Raw genomic sequence first — 21,766 nt, 5'->3', positions numbered from 1 at the left:
TCTGGTGGAATATCTCCTGAAGCATCTTATTCTCCATCTCCACTGTCAGAGAGGAAAATTTTTCTCTATCTTTCAAAGATTCTTCTAGCTGGTCTAAAAATTAAATTGACATAAGACAGATTAACAGGAGAAAATTAAATCTAACTTTGTACATATGGAAACCTCACATTACATGAGGGGTTCATAGACAGAAAGGTAAAATTCCTCCTGAGCTGAAGAATGGCATAGGGGCCTGGGGCTGCCAAAGGGAGGAGAGCAATTTACAGGGCAATAAGAAGAGCAGCTGCTTGGCAATTAGATGTATGCCCTACCATACAGATGGGTCACTCAGATAAAATTTATCTCTAATAATAACTCTGATTCTGAGAAAGACCCCCAATTTAGATTCTTCTAGGTAGTTAAGACAGGGCAAAAGTTCTCTTGACCCTGCAGGGTCTTAATTGCCTTCAGCTCAAAAGAGTCCACATACCAAAATAGCACATATGGAAGAGACTTGTTTTGAACCCTTTTACCACCTTCTCTGTCTCTAGTTTAACAGAATTTACCAATCTATTGATTCCAACACTTTTCTACTACCTCTCACTCCCTCTATTTTTCTCCTTTCCTATCTTAAGATTCCATGGTTTCATCGTTAAAATCACTTTTATTTTAAATGATTCCAGGTCCTTTCTGTATCTTACCCTCTGTTTTATTAGCCCAGCAAAATGTAAACCCTTGTTAAATCTACCTCTTAATTAAAAAAAACTTTTTAAAATTTATATACAGTAAAGTTCACCTTTTATGGTGTATACTGCTAAGAGTTTTGACAAATGTAGAGTTATGTTACTACCACTGTTGCAATTGGGATACAGAAGAGTTCTATCATTCCAGAAAATTTGCTGGTGCACCCCTAATGTCTGGTAACCATTGATCCTCTTTCCCTACAGTTTTAGCTTTTTTAGATTATCATATAATTGGAATTATGCAGTACGTAGCCGTTTCAGTCTGGCTTCTTTCACTCATCATCATGCATTTCCGGTTCATCTTTGTTGTTACGTATATTGTTAAGGAAATAAAAATCTTTTTCCTGTACTCATCTTTGGTTCTTTGGCTGAGGCCCTAAAAATTAGACTGGCCAAACAGTGAATAACAGAGGCATATTTTGGGGTGGCATATTCTGGTAAACTTCAGCATCAGTAGTTCGTTCGTCTTTATTGCTATATAGTATTCAGTTGCATTATGAACCACAGTTTGTCTGTTTACCTGTAGATGGATCTGTGGGTTGTTTCTAGTTTTTGGTGACTATGAATAAAGCTGCTGTAAACATTCATGTATGAAATTTTGTGTGAACCTTAGTTTTGCCATATTGTACATTTAATGTTATAAAGAACTGTGAAATTGTTTTCCAACATGCCTGTAGCAGTTTACATTCACAAGTAATATGCAAGTATTCTTTTTTTGCCCAGTATTTATTTCTTTTTTGTTTTCAATTTTTACAATTCCAGTAGGAGTTTAGTGGTTTTAACCTTTGTGACTTTAACTTCTATGCTTCTTAAGATGAGTGATTCAGAACATTTTTCATGTGCTAATTTGCCCTCTTTATATCTTGTTTAGTGAATACTCAGATTTTGCCCATTTAAAAATATGGTTGTTGTTTTCTTGTTGAGTTTTGAGAGTTTTTCATGTATTCTAAATGTAAGTCCTTTGGTAGATTTGTATCATTTGTTATATTTTCTCCTAGTCTATGGTCTCTCTTTTTATTCTGTTAACAGTGTCTTTCACAGAACAAAAATTTTTCATTTTGTTGAAGTATTAATTTATTAATTTTCTATGGAGCATGCTTTTTATATGATATCTAAGAACTTATTGACTAGAATGACATCACAAATATTTTCTCCCATGTTTCTTTGTAGAAGGCTTATGGTTTTATTTTTATGCCTTATATTTAGTTCTGTGGTTCATTTTTAGTTAAATTTTATGATTGTGAGACATTGTTAGAAACCCTTCGTTCATATGTCCAATTGTTTTAGTACCATTTGTTAAAAAGACTATCCTTTCTTCATTTACTCGCCTTTACACCCTTATCAAAAGTCAGTCGACATACCTGTGTGGATCTACTTCTTCCTTCATTTGTAACTTTATCCAGGCCTGCATGTGGATGAAGACAAAAAGAGTCACCTATTTACTGGTCTTACTTAAAAAAAAATTTTTTTTTTAATATTTATTTATTTTTGAGAGACAGAAACAAAATGTGAGCAGGAGAGGGGCAGAGAGAGAGAGAGGGAGACACAGAATTGGAAGCAGGCTCCAGGCTCTGAGCTGTCAGCACAGAGCCCGACACGGGGCTCGAACCCACGAACCGCAAGATCATGATCTGAGGCGAAGTCAGATGCTCAATCAACTCAGCACCCAGGCACCCCCAGTCTCACTTTAGATTCATGACCAATACCATTAGGAAACTCTCAGACCTACCTGACAATCTTTCCTGGTCCATAATCCATTCCTATTCTCATGTTTTCTCAAATTTCCAGTGTCTCCTCTCCTTTTCTCACTTTTTGCTGATGTCCCAGCCCCAGTTTCCCTGAGTAAATAGAAGCAGTCAGAAGATAATTTTCACACAGTTACATCCAACTTACCCGTATCTATACATTTTCATTTCTTAGTTTCTTTGGACACCTTTCTTTCTTGGTTCTTCTCCTGCAGCCTTCTGACTTGCTACCTTCCCTTTCCCACTGTGTTCTGCCTTTCAGTAAATGGCAGTCTTGTAGTTGCCCAGTCCACATAATTCATAATCATCTTTGATTTTGCTTTTTTTTCCACATTCCGTATTCAATCCAGTGACAAATATTCTCAGTTTCCCCTTCAAAATGTACCCGGAATCTGATAACTTGTCACCACTTTTTGAATTGGTAACACTTTGGTCTAAATTATCACTGTCTCTTGCCTGAATTATTTTTGTTACATTTATCTGATCTCCTTCCTTCTATTCTTGTTCCCTTACCATCTATTTACAGAGAAGCCAGAGAGATCTGTTAAAATAGGTCAAAAATCTCACAGTAAAGGCACAGGTGTTTGTGGTGGCCTCCAAGACCATATGAAATCTAGCTGTATGCTATCACTTTGACATCAGCTCCTTGCACTCTTCATCACTTTGCTTCAGCCACACTGGGTGTGGTGTGTGTATATGTATGTTTTACCCTACAAATATTCATTGGGTGCCTAGGCTGTTCCAGGCATTTGGGATATAACAAGAAGAAGACAAGTGAGAGTCCATACCTTCTTGGAGTTTACTTTAGAGGGAAGAGGCAAGTAACATCCAGAAAATGTTAAGTGGTGTTAAAGCAGAATAAGCATTCAAATATTTGTTTAATATAATATATAGAGAGTATATGCAACTGGTCTTCTTCCTTATAAGAGTTTATAGTCTAGTTGGAGAGCTAGAATATACACATGAGGGTTTTCATTATACATTTCCTTATTATTTAAATAAATGAGTTCTTTTAATTTTCACATTCTTTCCTTTTGTTCTGATTTTACTACTATCCGTCAGATCTTACCATTGATGAATTCTTTATTCCATTTCAATCTGCTTTTGCCCAGGACTTCAGAAATTACCAGTATACATTGCCAGTAGTTCAAGGTCTGGTGGTTGATATGGAAGTTCGGAAAACCAGTATCAAAATTCCCAGCAACAGATACAATGAGGTAAGATTTACCATGAAGGAATGTTTTTCATTGTTAAATACATAATTGAAGATGAAAAATGTTGTTATTATATGTAAATTTCATTTTTTAGTTAACTGACAGTGAAATCAGCTCATAATACTGTATGACTTAGATCAAGGATGAGGAATTTCATGACAGAAAATCAAGATGTTATATATGTGATTTACTTAGTCATTAGATGTATCATTGATTGTGCTTTTGATAATCAGTGATAGATTTACATTTTGATTAAGGTATAAAATTAACTTTATATCTGTAATATTAGTGGTGGGATCTTTTCATGTTCCCCTCTTATTGTAAGTATACCTTGTTTTGGACTATACTTAACGTCTAACCATTAACTCCCAAAATGAATTTTAATTAAGGTTTCAAAAGCAAATGAATGTTTTCGTCTTGAATTAAGCTGTGTTTTATAACTAAAATGAAATTTTGCATGCTACACATACATTAACAGAATTATGTAAACTATTCATTGCCTATTTGCCCTGTGAAGCCTTTCTTAAATTTAAATTTCTTAAAATCCATTCTAAAATGTCCAATAGTATTATCATTGTGGTTTAAAAGAAAAATCTTAAAAAGAAAAGAAAAATCTTATTTTTGAAACTTAGTTTGTTATGGCACAAAAACAGACACACAGACCAATGGAATAGAATAGAAACCCCAGAACTAGACCCACAAACATATGGCCAACTCATCTTTGACAAAGCAGGAAAGAACATCCAATGGAAAAAAGACAGCCTCTTTAACAAATGGTGCTGGGAGAACTGGACAGCAACATGCAGAAGGTTGAAACTAGACCACTTTCTCACACCATTTACAAAAATAAACTCAAAATGGATAAAGGACCTAAATGTGAGACAGGAAACCATCAGAACCTTAGAGGAGAAAGCAGGAAAAGACCTCTCTGACCTCAGCCGTAGCAATCTCTTACTCGACACATCCCCAAAGGCAAGGGAATTAAAAGCAAAAGTGAATTACTGGGACCTTATGAAGATAAAAAGCTTCTGCACAGCAAAGGAAACAACCAACAAAACTAAAAGGCAACCAACGGAATGGGAAAAGATATTTGCAAATGACATATCGGACAAAGGGCTAGTATCTAAAATCTATAAAGAGCTCACCAAACTCCACACCCGAAAAACAAATAACCCAGTGAAGAAATGGGCAGAAAACATGAATAGACACTTCTCTAAAGAAGACATCCAGATGGCCAACAGGCACATGAAAAGATGTTCAGCGTCGCTCCTTATCAGGGAAATACAAATCAAAACCACACTCAGGTATCACCTCACGCCAGTCAGTGTGGCCAAAATGAACAAATCAGGAGACTATAGATGCTGGAGAGGATGTGGAGAAACGGGAACCCTCTTGCACTGTTGGTGGGAATGCAAATTGGTGCAGCCGCTCTGGAAAGCAGTGTGGAGGTTCCTCAGAAAATTAAAAATAGACCTACCCTATGACCCAGCAATAGCACTGCTAGGAATCTACCCAAGGGATACAGGAGTACTGATGCATAGGGGCACTTGTACCCCAATGTTCATAGCAGCACTCTCAACAATAGCCAAATTGTGGAAAGAGCCTAAATGTCCATCAACTGATGAATGGATAAAGAAATTGTGGTTTATATACACAATGGAATACTACGTGGCAATGAGAAAAAATGAAATATGGCCTTTTGTAGCAACGTGGATGGAACTGGAGAGTGTGATGCTAAGTGAAATAAGCCATACAGAGAAAGACAGATACCATATGGTTTCACTCTTATGTGGATCCTGAGAAACTTAACAGGAACCCATGGGGGAGGGGAAGGAAAAAAAAAAAAAAAAAAAAAAAAAGGACGTTAGAGTGGGAGAGAGCCAAAGCATAAGAGACTGTTAAAATCTGAGAACAAACTGAGGGTTGATGGGGGGTGGGAGGGAGGGGCGGGTGGGTGATGGGTATTGAGGAGGGCACCTTTTGGGATGAGCACTGGGTGTTGTATGGAAACCAATTTGTCAATAAACTTCATATAAAAAAAAAAAAAAAAAAAAAAAAAAAGAAACTTAGTTTGTTATAATAATGGTTAAAATTTGTTGTTTTATCAGACAGGATGGAAACTTCCCAATTACTCCTTCCACTATTTCCTGGTATAAAGTAATTTCCTCCTTCCCTCTCTTTTTTTTTCATTTTTTTCCTTCTTTCTTTTTTTCCCCTTCATTCAGCCTTTTATCCACTTATTCATTTGTACATTCGATAAACATTTTGTACTTTCTCTTAGAATCACGTAAATGTCTTACTGGATTTATTAATTTAGAGCTTACCGTTATGAGAACAACCTATGTGAAGATTTTACCTATGGCATTTAGTGCAATGACTTTTTTCTGGACACTAGAAAATAGTAGCTAGAATGTGTGCTTTATTTATTTATTTTTTTACCTGTGATACAATTAGCAGATTTTATTTGTGAGATAGTCCTATCTTGGAATATCAAACACTATTAGACTAGGTTAGGTAGAGTCACATCTTTAAAATGAACTATTTTCATATATTTGTGCCCTAAATACTCTTAAAAGAGATGCTTTGAAAATACATTTATTTCTCAAATTTGAACATTTATTATTTCACATTCATTAAATATATTCTGTGGTGTGAGATACAAAGATGAATAAGAACATTATGCTTGCCTTGTGGCAAGAAGTTGTGGCATATTGTCCAGAAGTAAGATGATCAGATGTCATCCTCAACATCCTTGGTGTTTCCAAGATGGTGTTTTGTATTTGTTTATAAAGGTACATCTGTAAAAAGCTGTGAGGCCTCCATAGTTTTTTCAGTAACACCTAGACATTTATGACAACAACTGCCATTAATATTATCTGTCTGTGTCTGTCCCCTAGGTTTACGGTTGTGCAGGTTCAGATATCTTTTTTCAAAAACAGTAACTGTATTTCTTATTCTTTATTACAGTTTGTTTTCAATAAAGTTTACCAGCTATATATCACTTATTTTTCTTATCTGATTTGGCAGACTGATTTCCTTCTAATTCAGTTTTTATTTCAAGTCATATTTTATGTTTGTTTTTTTCAAGTCTTACTTTTTTTCTCTCACAATTCTTCGACATTTGAGTTATGCTGTGGCTAATAATTCTGCTTCACTTTGTAGTTGAAAAGGTCATTTCTTTTATTCATGGCATTATTCCATTTTTCCTCTTACTTATTATTCTTTGTTGATACCCATAGTCTTCCTTATTCTCTCAATTATATTCTCTTTTGCCCTAAAGCCTTTGCACAAGCTATTTCCTTATTGATGCATACTTTCCCTATTCATTACTTATCTAACTCGTACTCATTTTTCAGGAATCAGCTTAGATGACATTTTGTCAGATAAGCAACTGGGGTAATTCTCCCTGTTATAAACATCTCTAGATTCTACACATTGTTTGTGTAATACTCATTACATCTGTAATTGAACCTTCTTCACTGTTTTCTCTACCAGACTTTTATTTCCATGAGGAACTATGTCTGTGTTGTTTACCACTGTGTCATTAGCAGACTGCCTAGTAAAGAATAATTGTACAAAAAATATCTATTGAATGAAGACATGAAACAGAACTAATATAGATAAAACAATACAAAAATAAGTACTGAAACTTACTGCAATTTTACTAAAGGTTTAGAGAAAGGAGAGCTCTGGTAAATGCAGCAGTCAGGAATGTTCCTTTACTTCCAGTTGATCCTGAATCCTTAACAGCCAGAGCAGCATGTTCCATGGAAGACATGTTTATAAATGTTCATGTAAATAAGTGTAAATGAATGAAAGATTTGAACTGGACAATGAATCCTATTTAGGCACTAGAAAGAGAAGGGTGGAAAATAACAAGTGAAAAGGGTGATAGATGCCTGCAGAAAATAAGGCTGGAAATCCCCCCGGAATGGACATGTCTTGAAAGGAGGATAGAAGACAATAGCCTGCCCAGTAAAGAAGAGGCTAAAGTAGACTAGAAGAGATCACTTCTCGGTCTTCTGTCTAAGATCAAGTGTAAAGTAGACTAGGAGGTAAAGTTGTGCCAAGACACTGCTGGGTTTTCAAAAGTCTTCAGAAACCAGGCAAAGGAATCTAGATTTTAATATGGCAATCTGTGAGTAGATTTTATAGATTCTGAAGCAGAGAAGTGACTTAAAGTGAGGTTTAGAAAACTGAGCTTTGGCAGCTATATGTAAAAATGTAGAGAGAGGGGGCCACTAAGGAAAGACTTTAAGCTTAAAAAGCTAGAAGATAGTACTTCTGACATCACAGAAAATGGAATCAATGAAGTGGTCTTTGTATGTAAATTCTCTAATCTCCTTCATCAAGGCCATTCAAGCTCTCTGTTGGTTTAGGTAACTACTCATGTTCTAATGATGAGATTTTTTCTAATTACTGTGTTAACTAACATTTATTGTTAGTTATATTAAGTTTAACATTATAACATTTAGTGAAGGTATATTATTTAGCAGGCACTATGTATTTTTACACTATTTCTGTAAAATTAGTATGTTCATAGATGTTTTAATAGATGAGGATATTAAGACAAAGAACTAGGAAGTGGTAGCACCATAATCAAACCCAGGCAATCTGATTCCACTGTCCTCACCTCTAGCCATTATACTAAACTGATTTTTATAGACATCAATTTAACAATTATCAATAGGATTTTAGGGCTGATTTTAGGGTCTTTATAGAGGCAATCAAATTTAATGAGGCCATTAGAATGAGCCCTAATCCAGTATAACTGATGTCCTCATAAGAAGGGGAAGTTTGGACACAGACATTCATAAAGATGATGTAGAGAGACAAGGAGAAGATGAGCACCTACAAGTCAAGGTAGAACAAATCCTCCCTTTACAGTAAAGCCCTCAAATGGAACCAGTTCTGCCAACACCTTGATTTTGGACTTCCAACCTCCAGGACTGTGGGACAATATATTTCTGTTGTTTAAGCCACCCAGTTTATGGTACGTTGTTATAGCAGCTTTGCGACACTAACACATTGGTTTGCTTTAAATAGCTAGATGTCAAAATGAAGTAAGTAAAACAAGAAAGAAAAAGGGCAGTGGGGCAGAGAAGATGAGCTCTGTGATTGCTCTACTTTACTGTATGGTGTTTCCAGGCCATAGTGCAGGTAGGGGAAACCAAAACTGAACCTAGAGGTTTCCCTGAGTTGAAGAGACAGAGTTGAGAATGGGGGAAGGTCATGATGATTAGAATTTGCAAACAAATTACTGGAAATAAAAGAACTCTGCAAATATGCTGGTGGTTCCCACTGTGTCTTCAGCTGACCAGTATATCAGTGTGTGTACATGAGAAAAGCACTGGAAAGGTACGGGTAAAACACTTCTCACAGGGCCAGACATAATTTGTATTCTTTTTTTTTTTTTAATTTTTTTTTAACGTTTATTTATTTCTGAGACAGAGAGAGAGACAGAGCATGAGCAGGGGAGGGGCAGAGAGAGAGGGAGACACAGAATCTGAAATAGGCTCTAGGCTCTGAGCTGTCTGCACAGAGCCCGACGCGGGGCTCGAACTCACGGACCGCAAGATCATGACCTGAGCTGAAGTCAGACGCTTAACCATCTGAGCTACCCAGGTGCCCCCATAATTTGTATTCTTACCAGCTAGAGTGAACTAGAGGCACATTGTCTTTACTGCTCCAGGTTATTCATAAATTCAGGCTGCTCTGATCCTGTCAAGCTTAAAAGAAAGCCTTAACAGGATCAGGGCATGAACATGTTAAGGACATACATGGAAAATAAAAAGAACCAAGTCAGACTTCAAGAAATGAAAATGACAATGAAATGAAAAATATACTGGATGAAATTAAGGGCAGACTAAACACTGCTGAAGAAGAAATTAAAATTAGTAAACTTAAAAACACAGCAATAGAAACTATCCACAATGAAACACAAAGAGGAAAGACTGAAAAATTAAATGAACAGCACATGATTGAGCCGTGGGATGTTCGTCAGCCTACCTCTGTAATTGAAGTCACGAAAGGAGAGGAGAGGTGAGTAAATAAATATTTGAAGACTCAGTGATCAAAAATTTTATAAACTTAATGAGAAGTATAAATTTATATGTTCACGAAGCTAAATGAGTTCCAGTTGCAGAAAACATGATGAAAACTACATTAAGGAACATTATAATCATCTTAATCAAATTGCTTAACACTAAAGCTAAAGAGAAGAATCTTAAAAGCAACTAGAGGGGGGAAAATGCACATTTTATACTGAGGAAAAAAATACAAGAATAACAGCAGACTTCTTATCAAAAGAATTCAAGGCACAAATCAGTGCAGTGGATCTTTAAATTACTGGAAAAAAACCATCAACTTATATTTTATATGTAGTAAAAATATGTTTCGAAAGCAAAATGCTTTTTCAGAAATGGAAGAGCTAAAAGAGGCTATTACCAATAGACCTTTTGTACAAGAAGTGTTAAAGGAAGCCCTTCATGGAGAATACCAAATAATGGAAATCAGAATCTTCACAAAGGAGTGTAGAGCAACAGAAATGGTAAATATGCAGGTAAATATAAAATCTCTTTACAAGATCATTGTTTAAAACAAAAATAGAAAAACATATTGTGAAGTTTATAACATATATGGAAACAGAATGTATGACAAAAATACCACAAAAGCCGGGAAGGGGGAATGAAAGTATACAGATGTAAAGTTCTTATATGATAAAAGATATGGTATAGTATTACTTAAAATTAGATTTATAAGTTAAAGATGTGTTGTATAAACTCAAAAGCAACCACTAGAAAAGCTAGAATAAAGAGGTATAGCTAATAAGACAACAAAGAAGATGAGCTAGAATCATATAAAGACTGAGAAAGAAGAAAAAAAGAACAACAGGAGATGGGACAAATACAAAAAAAAAGATGTTAGATTTAAATCTAACCATATCAGGGGTGTCTGGGTGACTGTCAGTTAAGTGTCTGACTCTTGATCTCAGCTCAGGTCATGATCTCGTGGTTCATGAGATGGAATCCTGTGTCAGGCTCTGTGCTGACGTGTGGGGCCTCCCTGGGATTCTCTCTCCATCTCTTTCCCTCTCTTTCTCTGCCCCTCCCCTGCTCATGCTCTCTCTCTCCTGCTCTCAAAATAAATAAACTTTAAAACTTGTATAAATCTAACCATATCAATAATCACTTTGAGTAGAAATGGTCAATTAAAAAGGCAGAGATTGTCAGGTTGGTTAAATAAGCAAGAGTCAGCTATATGCTGTGAATAAGAAAACCACTTGAAATATAATGACACAAATAGTTTAAATGTAAAAGGATGAAAAATTATATACCACGATAATATTAATCAAAAGAAAGTTTGAATGGATAGGGTAATATCAAAGTGTATTTCAGAATAAAAAATATTACCAGGGATAAAGAGGCATATTTCATAGTTATTAAGGGATCAGTTCATCAGAAGGATATATAACAGTCCTAGACATTTATGCATTAATAACGGAGTTTCAAAATGTACGAAACAAGAATTGATAATACTGCAAGGGTAAATGGGCAAATCCATGATCATATTTGGAGATTTCAGTAGCCCTGTTTTAATAATTGATAGAAAATCATCAAGAATATAGAACACTTGAACATACTGTCAACCAATCTGACTTGAGTGTTTTAGAACACTCCACCCAAGAGCAGCATAGTGCACATTCTTTTCCAGCAAACACAGAACATTACAAGGTAGACCATATTCTGTGTTGTAAAGGAAGTTCTGGTAAGTTTTAATTGATCCAAATTATACAAAGTATGGTCTCTTACTATAATAGTATTAATTTAGAAATCAGTATCAGAAGGATATCTAGAAAATTCCCAAATATTTGGGAAAATATACACACTTTTCAATAATCCATGGGTCAAAGAAGTAACCTAAAGGAAAATTAGAAAATATTTTGAGCTGTCTGAAAATGAAAATATGGTATATCAAAATTTGTGGGATGCAGCTAACACAGTGGTTAGAAGGAAAGTGATAGCATTAAACTTTTATATTGGGGGGCAGGAAAGACATTTTGAATCAATGACCTAATCTTCTACCTTAGGGAATTAAAAAAGGAAAAATAAAATACAAAGTAAACAGAAGAAAGAAAATAATAAAGACAACACCAGCAATTCATAAAGTAGGAAACAACAACAAAAAACAAAACAAGAAAAGTGAAACTACAAGCTAGTTCTTGAAATTGGTTACATTGACAGACTTATAGTCAGACTGATGAGGTAAATAGCCAAAAGCACAAAATGCCATTAATGAGATGTGAGAGAGGTGGTTATCACTACAGGTTCTGTAGACAATAAATGACAAGGATATATTATGAACATATTTGTGCCAGTAAATGTTCAACGTGGGCAAAATGGACAAATTCCTTGAGCATCAAACTTTCATGTCACTCTTAAGAAGAAATAGATAACCTGAATAACCCTGTATCTACTGGAGGAATTGAATTTATTGTCACAGACCTTCCCACAAAGAAAAGCCCAGGTCCAGATGGCTTCCCTTATGACTTTTACTAAACAACGAAGGAAGAAATAACACTAGTTCTGTACAAAAACTTTCAGAAAATAGTTGAGGAGGGAAACTCATTCTGTGAGGCAAGCACTACACTAGTAACAAAACCTGGGGGGTGGGGGGGAATTACAAGAAATGAAAATTACAAACCAGTATCCTTCATGAAGATAGTTGCATAAATATGTAACACATTGCAGAGGAGGAGCTAAGATGGTGGACAAGTAAGAGGGCCTTAGTCTTGCCTCCTCCCATGAACCAGCTAGATAAAAATATCAAATCATTCTGAACACTCAAGAAATCTGAGGACTGAGAGAACAAACTACACATCTAGAGGTAGAAAAATGGCCACGTCATTAAAGGTTGGAGCTACAGGGAGTTGATTTGGGGGAGAAAAGAATTGCAGGTGCCCCAGAGGGGAGGAAGCCCTGGTCATGGAAAGAGGAGTGAGAGAGAGAGGGAAAGAGTGAAAGCAGTACACAGGGGATTGCAAAAGAAGAACTATTCGCCAAAACCATTGGGAAAGGGAGAGAGGCTAATTACCACAAGCTTTCATAAGCAGCGGAGCTCAAAGTCTGGTTTTAGGAATCCATGTCATCACCAGGGTAGTGCCTGGTGGGCTTAGCGATGCTCCTGTGGGGAAGGCTGCCCGGGAGTGGGCAGTGTGGTTTGAAGATCCCCTGGGTTGCAGGGCAAGAAGCAGTTCCCCTTCTTGGAGTGTGGTGGCATGGCCTCTCTGGAGACAAAAGAGCTGGCAAGCACCAATGTACTTCCCTGTTCATTAGCATAGGAACAGAGACACCTGCTGAGGCAGCAGACCTTGCTGCCAGCTCTTGCAGTGCTTTACCATACATTCTGAACCGCTGCGTGGTTGTGCTACTGCTTTTCTGGGACAAACCAGCACCGGCCACAGCATCGCAAGACCCTCCCCCAGAGGATCAATGTGGGTCTGCACCAAGTGGGTTCCTAAAATTTGGAGTTTTGAAACACACACCTGAGATAAAACACAGGAGTACTGTGCTGCCTGGAAGGCAGACAGCTCAAACAAAGGGTGAAAGTAGGAATCTAATGGAAGCCAGAGACCCAAGAGGGGAGATTGTTTGCTCTTTTGTGAGGGCTTCATGAAGAGTGGTGGGCATAATCTCCCTGTTCCAAGGATAAGAGAGCAGGGTGATGCCATTTCCTCCTGCCCATCAGCAGTGACCAACTTCAGTAAGCAGCACAGTGCTCCTCCCTCCACCCAAGTGGAGGCTGGAGCCACTTACACCAAGCCCTGACCCCCTGACCTCTGCAGGTGCATCTCCACTAGGGCAAGTCTGCCTGAGAATCAGCACAGCAGGCCCAACCCCCAGAAGACCCAGAAGACCCCATAAATCCCTCACACACCAAGTGAACTGATCGTAGAATGCTGCAAAGCTTCAGTTCTAGGGGAAATATGGTTTACCTTCTTTTAACAAGCAGACCAAAACACATCTAGTTAAAGTTCGCCACACAGTGGACAAGGTTGAAACACTCCCCACGGCAGGCAGGAAGAAACTCTGCAGAGGACTGACCTGAGGGAAGGAGCAGCCAAAACACAGCAGCAGAGTGCTCACTCTGAAACACCTCCTGAAGTACCAGGCCCAAGACAGTATAGAACCTCTTCTTAATATAGCCATTACTCTCAGAAGCAAGAATATAACAGGCTCTCCTGACAATCACACAAAAAAAGTGACCTAGACAAAATGACAAAATGGAAGAATTCACCCCAAAAGAAAGAATAGGAAGCAGAATGTCCAGGGATTTAATCAAAACAAATGTAAATAAGATACCTGAACTAGAATTTAAAACAACAGTCCTAAGGATACTAGCTGGGCTTGAGAAAAGCATAGAAAACACTAGAGAATTCCTTAGTGCAGAGATAAAAGAACTAAAAACTACTGAGGTCAAAGTAAAAAATGTTGTAACTGAGATGCAAAACCAACTGGATGCAATGACAATGAGGATGGACGAAGCACAGGAGTGAATCAGTGGTATTGAAGATAAAATTATGCAAAATAATGAAGCTGAAAAGAAGCAGGGGCGGGTAGGGGAGGGAAGTATTAGGTCATGAATGTAGACCTAGGGAGCTCAGCAACTCCTTAAAGTGTAATAACATTCGTATCATAGGAGTCCCAGAGAAGAAGAGGGAAAAAGATGGCAGAAGGTTTATTTGAGCAAATTATAGCTGAAAATGTACCCAATCTGGTGAAGGAAACAGACCTCAAAATCCAAGAGGTGCAGAAAACTCCCATAAAATTCAACAAAACCCAGCCCACACCAAGACATATTGTAGTAAGATTCACAAAATACACAGACAAGGAAAGAAACCTGAAAGCAGCAAGGGAAAAAAGTCCTTAACCTACAAGAGAAGACAGATCAGGTTCACAGCAGCCCTGTCCGCAGAAACTTGGCAGGCCAGAAGGGAATGGCATGATATGTTCAACATTCTGAATGGGAAAAATATGCAGCCAAGAATACTTTATCCAGCAAGCTGTTATTCAGAATAGGAGAGATAAAGAGTTTCCCAAACAAAAACTAAAGGAGTTCATGACCACTGAACCAACCCTGCAAGAAAAATTAATGGGGGCTCTTTGAGTGGGAAAGAAAGACCAAAAGCAACAAAAACAAAAAAAGGAACAGAGAACATCACTAGAAACACCAACTTTACAGGTAACACAGTGGCACTGAATTCATGTCTATCAGTAATCAACCTGAATGTAAAAGGAATAAATGCTCTAATCAAAAGACATAGGGTATCAGAATGGATAAAAAAAAAAAAAAAACAAACCAAGACCCATCTATAAGCTGCCTACAAGAGACTCATTTTAGAGCTAAAGACACCTGCAGATTGAAAGTGAGGGAATGGAGAACCATCTATCATGCTAACGGACATCAAAAGAAAGCTGGAGTAGCCATACTTATACCAGACAAACTAGATCTTATTTTATTTTGTTTTGTTTTATTTTATTTTATTTTAATTTAATTTTATGTTATTTTTATTTTTTATGAATATAATTTATTGTCAAATTGGCTTACATACAACACCCATTGCTCATCTCAACAAATGCCCTCCTCAATGCCCATCACCTGTTTCCCCCCTCTCCCCACCCCCCCCATCTACCCTGTTTCTTCTCTGTATTTAAGAGTCTCTTGTGGTTTGCCTCCCTCCCTCTCTTTTTGTAACTATATTTTTTCCCCATCCCCTCCCCCATGGCCTTCTGTTAAGTTTCTCAGGATCCACATATGAGTGAAAACATATGATATCTGTCCTTCTCTGGCTGACTTATTTCACTCAGCATAGTACCTTCCAGTTCCATCCACGTTGCTGCAAATGGCATGATTTCGTTCTTTCTCATTGCCAAGTAGTATTCCATTGTATATATAAATCACATCTTCTTTATCCATTCATCAGTTGATGGACATTTAGGCTCTTTCCATAATTTGGCTAGTGTTGAGAGCGCTGCTATAAACATTGGGGTACACATGCCCTTATGCATCAGCACTCCTGTGTCCCTTGGGTAAGTTCCTAGTAGTGCTATTGCTGGGTCATAAGGTAGGTCTATTTTTAATTTTTTGAGGAACCTCCACACTGGTTTCCAGAGCGGCTGTACCAGTTTGCATTCCCACCAACAGTGCAAGAGGGTTCCCATTTCTCCACATCCTTGCCAACATCTGTAGTTTTCTGATTTGTTTATTTTAGCAACTCTGACCAGTGTGAGGTGGTATCTCAGTGTGGCTTTGAATTGTATTTCCCTGATGATGAGTGATGTTGAGCATCTTTTCATGTGTCTATTAGCCATCTTGATGTCTTCTTTAGAAAAGGGTCTATTCATGTCTTCTGCCAATTTCTTCACTGGACTGGGCATTTTGGTTATTGACTTTGGTAAGTTCTTTATAGATTTTTGGATACTAGCACTTTATCTGATATGTCATTTGCAAATATCTTTTCCCATTACGTTGCTTGCCTTTTAGTTTTGTTGATTGTTTTCCTTTGTGGTGCAGAAGATGTTTATCTTGATGAGGTCCTAATAGTTCATTTTTGCTTTTAACTCCCTTGCCCTTTGGAGATGTGTTGAGTAAGAAGTTGCTGCGGCTGAGGTCAAAGAGGTTGTTGCCTGCTTTCTCCTCTAGGGTTTTGATGATTTCCTGTCTCACATCTAGGTCTTTCATCCATTTGAGTTTATTTCTGTGTATGGTGTAAGAAAGTGGTCTAGTTTCGTTCTTCTGCATGTTGCTGTCCAGTTCTCCCAGTACCATTTGCTAAAGAGACTGTCTTTTTTCCATTGGATGCTCTTTCCTACTTTGTCAAAGATTAATTGGCCGTACATTTGTGGGTCCAATTCTGGGTTCTCTGACAAACTAGATTTTAAACCAAAGACTGTAACAAGAGATGAAGAAGGGCACTATATCATAATTAAGGTGTCTATCCATCAAGAAGATTTAACAGTTATAAATATTTGTGCCCCCAGTGTGAAGCACCCAAATATATAAATCAATTAATAACAAACATAAACTCATTGATAATAATTAGACAATAATAAGTAGGGGACCTTAACACCCTTCTTAGAGCAATGTTCAGAACATCTAAGCAGAAAATTACTAAGGAAACAGTGACTTTGAATGACACACTGAACCGAATGGACTTTACAAATATATTCAGAACATTTCATCCCAAAGCAGCAGAATATACACATTTTTTTCTTTTTAAATTTTTTTCATGTTTATTTATTTTGAGAGAGAAAGAGAAGAGAGGGAGGGAGGGAGAGAGGGAAAGAAAGAATCCCAAGCAGGCTCCTCACTGTCATTGCGGAGCTTGACATGGGGCTCAATCTTATGATGAACTGTAAGATTATGACCTGAGGAGAAATCAAGAGTCAGAAGTTCAACTGACTGAGCCACCCAGGCACCCTATACATTTTTTTTCTAGTGCACATGGAACATTCTATAGAATAGATCACATACTGTGTCACAAATCAGCCCTTAACAAGAACAAAGAGATTGAGTTCATACCATGCATGTTTTCAGACCACAATGCTATGAAACTTAGTCAACCACAAGAAAAAATTTGGCCAGACTGCAAATACATGGAGGTTAAAGAACATCATACTGAAGAATGAAGGGTTAACCAGGAAATTAAAGAAGAATTTAAAAATTACATGGAAGCAGAGTTCCTTGGTGGCTCAGCTGGGTAAGCATCAGACTTCAGCTTAGGTTATGATCTCACAGTTTGTGGGTTCAAGCCGCACATCGGACTGTGTGTTAATAGCTCAGAGCCTGGAGCCTGCTTCGGATTCTGTGTCTCCCTGTCTCTGCCCCACCCCTGCTCACGCTCTGTCTTTCTCTCTCTCTCTTAAAAATAAATAAACATAAAAAAATTTTTTAATTACATGGAAGCAAATGAAAGTGAAAACACAACAGTCTAACACCTTTGGAATGCAGCAAAGGCAGTCCTAAGGGGGAAGTGTCTTACCTTAAGAAGTAAGAAAAACCTCTAACCTAACACCTAAAGGAACAGCAAATAAAGCCTAAAGCAAGAAGAAGGGAAATAATAAAGATTAGAACAGAAATAAATGATACAGAAACAAACAAACAAAAAGCCAGTAGAACCAATGAATGAACTAAGAGCTGGTTCTTTAAAAGAATTATGAAAATTGATAAACCCCTGGCCAGACTTATCAAAAAGAAAAGAGAAAGGACCCAGATAAATAAAACCACAAATGAAAGAGGAGAGCACAACCAACACCACAGAAATAAAACAATCCTAAGAGAATATTGTGAAAAATTATATGCCAGCAAACTGGGAAATCTGGAAAAAATGGATAAATTCCTAGAAATATACAAACTACCAAAACTGAAACAGGTAGAAATAGAAAATTTGAACAGACCCATAACTAGCAAAGGGATTCAATCAGTAATAAAAAAATCTCCCAACAAACAAAAGTCCAGGGCCAGATGACTTCCAGGGGACTTCTACCAAACATTTAATAAGAGTTAATACCTATTCTTCTGAAACTGTTCCAAAAAATAGAAATGGAAGGAAAACTTGCAAACTCATTGTGTGAGCCAGGATTACCTTGGTCCCCAAACCACACAAAGGCCCCACTAAAAAGGAGAATTACAGGCCAATATCTGTGATGAACATGGATGCAAAAATTCTCAACAAGATACTAGCAAATTGAATCCATTGGTACATTAAAAGAATTACTGAGAATAAACCTGGACCATGTTATTACACAATACACAAAAATAAACTCAAAATGAATGAAAGACCTAAATGTAAGACAGGAAGCCATCAAAATCCTAGAGGAGAAAGCAGGCAAAAATCTCTTTGACCTCGGCCGCAGCAACTTCTTAACACGTCTCCGGAGGCAAGGGAAACAAAAGCAAAAGTGAACTCTGGGACCTCATCAAAATAAAAAGCTTCTGCACAGTGAAGGAAACAATCAGCAAAAGTAAAAGGCAACTGACAGAATGGGAGAAGATATTTGCAAATGACATATCAGATAAAGGGTTAGTATCCAAAATCTATAAAGAACTTGTCAAACTCAACACCCAAAAAACAAATAATCCAATGAAGAAATGGGCAAAAGACATGAATAGACACTTCTCCAAGGAAATATCCAAATGGCCAACCGACACGTGAAAAAATGCTCAACATCACTTATCATCAGGGAAATACAAATCAAAACCACAATGAGATACCACCTCACACCTATCAGAATGGCTAACATTAACAACTCAGACAACAACAGATGTTGGTGAGGATGTGGAGAAAGAGGATCTCTTTTGCATTGCTGGTGGGAATGCAAGCTGGTGTAGCCACTCTGGAAACAGTATGGAGGTTCCTCAAAAAAACTCAAAACAGAACTACCCTATGACCCAGCAATTGCACTACTAGGCATTTATCCACAGGATACAGGTGTGCTGTTTCAAAGGGACACATGCACCCCCATGTTTATAGCAGCACTATCAACAATAGCCAAAGTATGGAAAGAGCCCAAATGTCCCTCGATGGATGAATGGATAAAGAAGATGTGGTATATATATACAATGGAGTATTACTCAACAATCAAAAAGAATGAAATCTTACCATTTACAACTACATGGATGGAACTGGAGGGTATTAGGCTAAGTGAAATTAGTCAGAGAAAGACAAACATCATATGATTTCACTCATATGAGGACTTTAAGGGACAAAACAGATGAACATAAGGGAAGGGAAACAAAAATAATATAAAAACAGGGAGGGGGACAAAACAGAAGAGACTCATAAATATGGAGAACAAACTGAGGGTTACCGGGGCGGGGGGGGGGGGTTGTGGGAGGGGGGTTGGGCCAAATGGGTAAGGGGCACTAAGGAATCTACTCCTGAAATCATTGTTGCACTATATGCTAACTAATTTGGATGTAAATTAAAAAAAAATAAAAAATAAAATTAAAATAAATAAATAAATAAAAGAATTATTGACCAGAATCAAGTGGGATTTATTCCTGGGCTGCAGGGGTAATTCAGTATTCACAAATCAATCAGTGTGATATACCACAGAAGCATTTGACAAAGCACAATATCCATTCTTGATGAAAACCCTCAACAAAATAGGTATAGATGGAGCATACCTCAACATCATATAGGCAATATAAGAAAGACCAATAGCTAATATCCTCAGTGGGGAAAACCTGAGAGCTTTTCCTCTACGGCCAGGAACAAGACAGGGATGTCCCACTCTCACCATTGTTACTTAACATAGTACTGAAAGTCCTAGCCTTAGCAATCAGACACCAAAAAGAAATAAAAGACATCTAAATTGTCAAGGAAGAAGTCAAACTTTCATTATTTGCGGATGACATAATACTCTGTAGAAAACCCAAAAGACTCCACCAAAAAATTGCTAGAGCTGATACATGAAATCAGTCAAGTCACAAGATACAAAATCAACATACAAAAATCTGTTGCATTTCTATACACCAATAATGAAGCAGCAGAAAGAGAAATCAAGGAATTGATCCCATTTACAACTGCACCAAAAACCGTAAGATAGCTAGGAATAAACCTAACCAAAGAGGCTGTACTCTGTACTCTGAAAACTATAGAGAGCACTTATGAAAGAAACTGAAGAGGACAAAAAGAAATGCAAACACCTTTCATGCTAATGGATTGGAAGAACAAATATTGTTAAAATGTCTATACTACCCAACGCAGTCTACATATTTAATGCAGTCCCTATTGAAATACCACCAGCATTGTTCTTTCTTAAAAAAAATTTTTTTAAATGTTTATGTAGTTTTTTTTTTTTCCGAAAGAAAGCACAAGTAGAGAAGGGGCGCAGAGAGCAGAAGACACAGAATCCAAAGCAGGCTCCAGGCTCTGAACTGTCAGCACAGAGCCCGATGCTGGGCTCAAACTCACGAACCATGAGATCATGACCTGAGCTAAAGTTGGACACTTAACCAATTGAGCCACCCAGGCGTCCCTCCCCAGCATTATTCACAGAGGTAGATGGAACAATCCTAAAATGTGCATAGAACCACAAAAGGCCCTGAATAGCCAAAGCAGTCCTGAAAAAGAAAAGCAAAGCTGGAGCCATCACAATTCCAAACTTCAAGCTATTTTATAGAGCTGTAGTGATCAAGACAGTATGGTACTAGTACAGAAACAGACACATAGATCAATGGAACAGAATAGAAAATCCAGAAATGGACCCACAACTGTATGGTCAACTCATCTTTGAGGTGAAAGCAGGAGAGCAAGAGAGTATATCCATTGGAAAAAGTCTCTTCAACAGATGGTTTTGGGAAAACTGGATAGCAAGATGCATAAGAATGAAACTGGACCACTTTCTTACACCATATACAAAAATAAATAAAAATGGATGAAAGACCTAAAGGTGAGACAGGAAAGCATCAAAATGCTAGAGGAAATCAGAGACAGCAACTTCTTTGGCCTCCTCCAGAGCAATTTCTTACCAGACACGTTGCTAGAGGCAAGGAAAACAAAAGCAAAAGTGAACTATTGGGGCTTCATCAAGATAAAAAGCTTCTGTTCTGCTAAAGAACACTCAACAAAACTAAAAGGCAGCCTATGAAATGGGAGAAGATATTTTCAAATGACATAGTTGATAAAGGGTTAGTATCCAAAGTCTATAAAGAACTTAACAAACTGAACACCCAAAAAGCAAATAATCCAGTTAAGAAATGGACAGAGGACATGAAAAGACATTTTTCCAAAGAAGACATCCAGAAGACTAATAGACACGTGAAAAGATGCTCAACATCACTCATCATCAGGGAAATAGAAATCAAAACCATGATGAGATTCCACCTCACACTTTTCAGAATGGCTCAAATTAACAACACAGGAGACAACAGGTGAGGAGGAGTAGAGGGGAACCCTCTTGCACTGTTGATGGGAATGCAAACAGGTGCAGCTGCTCTGGAAAACAGCATGGAAGTTTTCTCAAAAAATTAAAAATAGAACTACCTTACGACCCAGCAATTACACTACTAGGCATTTACC

At 37.4% G+C, this 21,766-nt stretch overlaps 1 protein-coding gene across 1 annotated transcript in view; it reads left to right on the top strand.

The window, feature by feature from the left end:
* Positions 1-21,766, top strand: part of ZFYVE9 (zinc finger FYVE-type containing 9) — a 134,979-nt gene that overhangs the window by 85,161 nt on the left and 28,052 nt on the right. The window contains exon 12 of the mRNA XM_047085321.1: positions 3,580-3,684. Coding sequence (XP_046941277.1) covers positions 3,580-3,684 — 105 coding nt within the window. The remainder of the gene's footprint in view (positions 1-3,579; positions 3,685-21,766) is intronic.

The sequence above is a fragment of the Lynx rufus genome, unplaced genomic scaffold (genome assembly GCF_022079265.1).
Source record: "Lynx rufus isolate CCGP_SWC_20201006 ecotype Redwood Valley unplaced genomic scaffold, mLynRuf1.p SCAF_2, whole genome shotgun sequence".
NCBI lineage: Eukaryota > Metazoa > Chordata > Mammalia > Carnivora > Felidae > Lynx > Lynx rufus.
Note: the sequence above shows the minus strand (reverse complement) of the source record. Positions and strands in the feature narration are given on the sequence as shown.